This window comes from Rana temporaria, chromosome 4, assembly GCF_905171775.1.
Source record: "Rana temporaria chromosome 4, aRanTem1.1, whole genome shotgun sequence".
NCBI lineage: Eukaryota > Metazoa > Chordata > Amphibia > Anura > Ranidae > Rana > Rana temporaria.
Window position 1 is genome coordinate 238,197,064 of NC_053492.1, and position 7,164 is coordinate 238,204,227.

General features: G+C 40.3%; 1 protein-coding gene across 1 annotated transcript in view; it reads left to right on the top strand.

Moving 5' to 3' along the window:
* LOC120935704 (protein ripply2.2-like) overlaps positions 1–6,562 on the top strand; it is a 54,502-nt gene extending 47,940 nt beyond the window's left edge. The window contains exons 4-5 of the mRNA XM_040347760.1: positions 1,675–1,745; positions 6,335–6,562. Of these exons, the coding sequence (XP_040203694.1) occupies positions 1,675–1,745; positions 6,335–6,509 (246 nt within the window). The 3' untranslated portion in view covers positions 6,510–6,562. The remainder of the gene's footprint in view (positions 1–1,674; positions 1,746–6,334) is intronic.
* Positions 6,563–7,164: the final 602 nt, after the last annotated feature.

Genomic DNA, 7,164 nt, shown 5'->3' on the forward strand with positions numbered 1-7,164 from the left:
ACTTTTGTCCAAAGGGCGTTGGCCAGGAACTGCATACAAATGACTAAGAATTGTCGGCCAACAAACACAAACCTACGTGGCTTTTCAGCTCTTTAGCGCCACCCTTTGGGCAACTTCTATTAATGTGTTATGGTGCGCATGCATGTTTGTACTTTGGAGTTTTGTCCGATGGACTTGTGAACACACGCTCGGAAAATCTGACACCACACAATTTGTCTGCCTTTGTCCGTGGAAAATCCGACAAGAATTGTCCGCTGGAGCATACAAACGGTCGGATTTTCCGACAACAGCCTGTCATCACAGAATTCCCATCTGAAAATCTGATCGTGTGTATCGGGCTTTAGATCCAACCCTCTCCTCCCTAAAACTCAACTTAACCTCTAACGTTAAGCCTCAACCTTTCCATTTAGCCCAACACGTGGTTAATCTTGTAAATTCTCTCGACAGTTATACACAACACTTTTAGAAATTCATCTGTGAATAATACATGTTAAATGTATATATATATATCCTTAAACAAAGGCTGACTCTTTATTCATCACTTTTATTTTCAGACCACATGTGGCATTCTGGAGACCTTGGATTCACAATGGCTCCAAAAAAACCTTGGTAAGTTTTATCTCCTCTATGGTCTTTTAGATATCATATTATACAATGTATTCTTTTTCTTACACAGATCTTCAGTTATGAAACATTATGTAACTTTATTGTGCGTAGGCAATTTAATGTAAACTGAGAATATATGCAATGAACAACACTCATGGTCCTTCTTTCACATAATTGGAATAGGATTCCATTATTCTGTAGAGTTCAGGTGCATCTTCTTTTAAAAGTCTGCATTATGATTTAATAATAAAATACTCTAGTGCCAATTACGAGGATGTTGCCATCAAGCACTTGAATTGACTGAATAAAATTTGCATTTGTTGCTTCTTCATTGCTGGTGAGGACGTGTTTTAAGTAACTTTTTATACCACTCACCTGCTTGAGCCAAATGCATGTTGATAGCTTGTATTGAATGAAGAAATCTTAATCATGCCCAGACAAATAGAAATATACAGACCTGCTTTGCTTGGGAATTTTAAAATGAAGATAATACAATAGATAATACAATTTTTTTGTTATGTCTTCATGGCCTAACCTTTTAAGCTCAAAACATTTATACCCATTGTTATTTAATATCCTTATTAAGTATCGGCCAATGAAAATATCAAGCCTAAGCAGATAAGGGATGCGTAAAATATATATTATATACGAGAAATCAGAAATCATTACAGGCATACCCCACTTTGAAGTACGCAATGGGGTTTATTTACTAAAGCTGGAAAGCGCAAAATCAGGCTCACTTCTGCATAGAAATCAATGAGCTTCTAACCCCAGCTTGGTCAATTAAGCTTTGGTAATAAAACCTGGAAGCTCAATGGTTTTTATGTAGAAGTGAGCCTAATTTTGTGCTTTTCAGCTTTAGTAAATAAACTCATTGTGTACTTAAAGTGGGGTATGCCTGTACAAGATCCAGCAGTCTAGTGCACACATGTCTTTTCATTAGATATAGTACATGGTTTGGCCTTTTTCACACAAAGCTGAGGTGTCAATGGTATAAACAGCTCTCAGGTCACTGCTCTAATGCACAAAACAGCTTGTAGAGATAACATTTTCTCCTCTGAATTCTAGCCATATGTCCCCGGCCTGTGTGAAAATCCACAATCTGGACAGAAAGCTGCAGAATACAACCACCCTGTGAGGTAAGCCGTGTTCCCAGCTAACGAAGGCTGTAAGCTCTTATTAGTCATGGAACAGATGTTGAACCTGGTGTTTGAACAGTAGTTGCAAAAGGTGCCATTGTTTTCTTTTGTTGAGATTGTTTACAGGTAAACAATCCATGCCAATGCATATTGCATACAGTTTCAACCATTTAGCCTGGGGTCACACTATTGCGAACAAGGACACCTCATTTGTGTGTAGATCACATGCAATACCAATTCAGCCATACGGTAATATGGCTGAACTCACATTGAATTCTCATGAAAAAGAAGCACGAGCCTTCTTTTTCCTGCACTGGAATGTGAACACCCATGCGATCCGGTTCCTGTCCGAATTCACAGTCCGTACTATGATCTGTGAAGCGATCTGGGGGTGTCATTAACCTTGTATTGACACCCGCAGCGGTTCGCAGAACGCAGAGCGAACTGCCTACGAGGGAGATGCAATGCGGGAACTGGCACTGGAATCATGCTTGTTCCCGCATCACAATATTATTATTATTATACAGGATTTATATAGTGCTAACAGTTTTGTGTGAACTCAGGCTTAAAGTGTATTTCCACTTTTGCAGTCCAATTTGAGGAAACTCCACTATATGTTAGTGACGTGTTCTCATTCACACAGCATACCAAAAAAAAAAAAGATTTCTTACCTTTTAGATGTTTCTCAGGAGAAGGCCTCATGACTGACTTCATGGAATAATGTCAGTGAGTCTGTCCTAAGGACTGGCTGAGTCTCCTCTCAATAACACATACCGTTAAGCCTCATACATGCGGTTGGACATCAAACAAACTTTTCCGTGGATTTTTCTTTGAAGGGCATTGGCCGTGAACTTGGTATGCATACACACAGCAAACTTTCCCAACAAACTTTCCCAAAATCAAGTTTTTTTTAGCACTTTTCTGCTCTTTACCGCCACCCTTTGGTCAAATTCTGCTATTGTTGGTTGATTTTAACATTGGTTTCAGAGGATGCGTGCTTGTACTTTGGACACAAGTCTGGTGGACTTCTGTACACATGATAGGACTTTGCACCATAGAACTTTTGTTGTCAAAAAGTTTGTCCGTTTGTAGAGTGAACTTTTGTCCGATGAAAATCGAAAAAGTTTGTCCGATGGAGCGTACACACTCTCTGATGTTTTTAAAAACCTGCTAATTTTGAAGTTTGTTGTCAAAAAGTCCGATCATGTGTATGGGCCTTAAGAAGTCTTCTAATGGCCAGTACACATGATCAGAAAATTGGTCACCCATCCATCCACGCAAGCGAAGTGGATAGAGGAATCCTCCCCGCAGTACTACTGTATACTGACAGGGGGGACTCCTACACTGTCAGAATACACTGGTCAGCGTTGCAATCAATCCGCTGCAGCCTGCTGATGGAGAAAATGTTTCCAAAATTCCCATTCAACCAGTGTTATTCATTAGATCGACTTCCTTCAAGCAGAAATGGCCAGAGATGGATCTAAATTTGTCCAGTCCCTGCTGAACTGGGCCGATTTCGATCTATCAATAGGCAGCTAAATCTTTAACCATTTGTTAGGACAGACACAGGGGAATTTAATAAATCTCTACCAATGCTTTACTGTTGTTTTGTCCCTAAAATGGACTGCGGCAAATGAAAAAAATCCATGCCGCCCATTTTACTAACTTTACTGACACATGTGTCAGGTAGTTTTTAATAGCACCACTTTGAAAAAGTGCTGGTCTTATTGCACTAAAATCAAACATAATTACCCCAGTTCGTACATAAGGAAACTGGAGGTTATTAAGACCCTCTCTTATGCCTCATACACATTAGTAGTTCTTTCTTTATTTAACCCAGGAGGGCTGAACAAAAAAAAAAACTGACATTAGTACATCGATCTCCCCTGCTGTTATATTGTGTTCTGACAGGGAGACGGCCCCCCTGTCAGTCATTGGCTTAAAGCACTGATCAGGAGCCAATCGGCAGCCTTTTTTTGGTCTTGCCCCTTCGACCAAACATCCAGCTTCTGTTGCACCGACAGTAGACACTGGCAGAATGTTGGATTGTTCCCGACTAGGCCTAAGTTGCCGTACAGAGTCAGGTAGAGTGTCCCTGTATGCAGTGTACAAGAGCAGTCCCTGGCTTTACAGCTGAAAGCCTTCTAGTAACCAGTGATTCTGCAGTGGGTGCAACCTGGTAGAGAAGCTGAGAAGCTAGTTCCAAATCAGATTTGCACTTTGCTGTAATTGACAGCAGGCAGTGGGTGTTTTTTTTTAGCCAATAGCAGACTGTATATTGGCTAAGGATCTGCCTACTGTCTGCTGTCAAAAACAAGGGGAGTGGACCTGATGGGAAACTAGTGTCTGCCAATTTCCTTCAGGCTGCAACCCCCCCATCCCAGTTGTGTATAGACACTTCGGCCTCAGTACACCTCCACATGCAGTGCGTGCCCCAGATCCGTGTCTACAACAGGTACATGAATCTGTCGTGTGGAGGCATGTCAAAATTGTTTCTTAGACACTCTTTATGAATTCCCCTGACAGTGTCCAAATCTAGTACACACATAAATAGAAGGAACGTTGCTCCTCCAACCAGCCAATGCTACATAGGAGTAAGGAGGGGCCTCAACCTACATGTCTCTACCAAACTCACACATGTTTCCCGCTATAACTAAGCCCCGGTGAGTGAGGCAAAATGCATGAAAGGGTGTGGCTTGGCAGAGACATGTAGGCTGAGGCCGCTCCTTACTCCTATATTGCATAGGCTGGTTGGGAATACGGCATTCCTTCTATTGATGTGTGTGCTACTTTTTGGATAAGTATATTGATATGCCACCCCCCCCCCCCCCCCACCAATTCTGTGGATCTATAATAAGGATACTCTATAAACGTGACAAAATTAAAAAGATCCTTTTTTTTATGATAGTATCTGCATAAAATAATTAGATATTATGTATGGTATTTCCACTTTACCCGCCCTAGAAATATGTAAAATACCACTGAAAGAGTAAGTGCCCTGGGGGAGACGAATCAGTCAGGGGTTTCACAGTAACATGCCCCTCCTTGGTGGCAGTTGGAGGTGCCAGTACTGCTCACCTTTTTACAAATAGTGCAGCAGTATTTATAGTACAATGCTTACTGCTTATTGAAGAGTTCTAGCTCTGATTTAGCAGGGGGCGTGTCAAACCTCTGCAGAGAGACCACTGCTTCCACACAGGAAGCAATGGTTTTTCACTGAAACATGCCAGCAGGATACATAGATATGGCTGAAGGAAAAAAATTGTAGAACATCGAACACCTTTTGTTTTGATGACCTTGGAATGTATTAGGTGGTGATTTAAAAAGCAGCTGAACTTTAAATTGACCTTGTTGTTATATTAAATTTAATAAGGCATAGCTTTAAAAAAATGTACATTCTTTAATTTCCCATTACCAAATGCTGCTCAGATTCCTAAAAGATTTTTGCACAAAAGAACCAACACTGCCAGGAGTCCTCCTGGGTCCCCTACAGTTCTCACTGGTTCTTCCTGCTGACCTCCCGTCTTTTCAGGATGCAGTAGTGATGTGGAGGTCAGTAGAAGGAACCAGCTCTGTAATTGACCTAAGGGGGTTGTTTTACTAAAACTGTAGCACTCAGAATCTGGTGCAGCTCTGCATGGTAGCCAATCAGCCTCTAACTGCAGCTTGTTCAATTAAGCTTTGGCACTAAAATGGGAGTATAGCCTCATGTAAAAATAAATAATGAATAGTAGAAACGTACCATCATCCCAGTTAAATGCGAAAATAGGGGGAGTGGGGGTAATGGAATAGTCGCTGAGGCTAAACCCAAAGCTACCCAGACGATTGAATGAAGGGACTATCTCTGTACTGATAAAACAATATAAACAGAATTATGTAAAAAGGTTTATTAATAAAAATTAGCAAAACAGAGAGTTGTACATCTCAACGATTGGTCAAGGTCGACTAGTTTCGCCGGAAGTTCACAGCTTCATCAGAAAAACCAATCTGTAGAATACATAATGGAATAAAAACATGTAGTATAATTCAGCAATAAAGTATGTAGTGTATAAGAAAAATAGTAGCTTACCCTATGAGTAAATTGATAAAGCATGGAGCTGGGCCGCCCGAATGATTTCCCCCGCGGCGGGCATGGGGGTTTGGCAATCAAACTTGGAAGCTGCCTGGTTTCTATGTAGAGCTGCACCAGATTTTGCACTCTCCAGTTTTAGTAAGTCTCTCCCAAGGGATTGTTACTCCTGGAATTGTCAGTTTTTCTGCAGAATTTACAGACAGATTTGGCAGCATGATTTAAAAAATTCAGTAGGGTTTCTTTTGCGTACTTCCAAAAAGGTGTAATATGAGCAATGCTTACCTGATTTGCATTGTTCAGCTTGAAACCTGCTGTTGGTCCAACAGTGACCAACGTAGCCAGAGGAGGGCTCAACCCAGAGAGGTAACAGGCCCACTGTCTGCTTTCAGTGCTGCTGAAGGAACACACATCTACGATAAATAGGGGGTTTTCATCCTAATAATGCTAAAATGTGTTTTTTTATTTTTTTATTATTCGTACAGCTAGCTTTAATATTATTATTATAACTATTTTGCAGGCTATTCTGGCCCAAGTCCAAACCACTTGACAATGTGTATTTGGAAGCTGCAGATTTATTACAAAGCTTTCCAGTCCAAGCTACCTTATCATTTTACAATGACTCGGAATCGGACACAGACAACGAGGAGAACAACAGTGAGGAAGAACAGGACTCTGGATTTGAATCTGAATAACAAGATATGCCAATAGGACTTGACTACATAAATAGCTGTGACATTTACAATGGCACCGTTTTTGCCAGCTTGTAGATATTTTACATATATAATGGCGCAAAAAAAAAAAAAATAGTCCATAGTTACATGATTGTAGCGTGAATAATCTGAACACATACAAAATACAATTGGAACTCTTTTACCTACAGGTGATGCAGTCAGATGTTCACAGAAAAACATCTTACCCTGGCAACATAATTAAGTGTACTTAGGGCATATTAGATGGGATATGAAAAACAAAGTAAATCCTTTTATAGCTGCAAATAGCAATGTAATGAACTGATTTGTACAGTCTACAATACCATCATACACATGCCTGACGCCACATAAAGCTACATGCTGCATATGGAATAAGCTAGAAAAGCATAGTGAAGGCAAAACATCCTTTCTCTTCTTTACTGATGTTCATGTCGCAGTAACCCATAATAACTAATCTGAAATATTTTTTTACAGATATGACTACAAATAGCAAAATGGGATTGGTTGCTATGGTCTACCACACTTACCACATCTACTTTGTTTAATAGTAAAACATAGTAAGAAAATACAATATCATATATTTAGGTTCCTTTATATGTGTATAGTGCTTCTGTATGACCCATATACGCAGCCCATG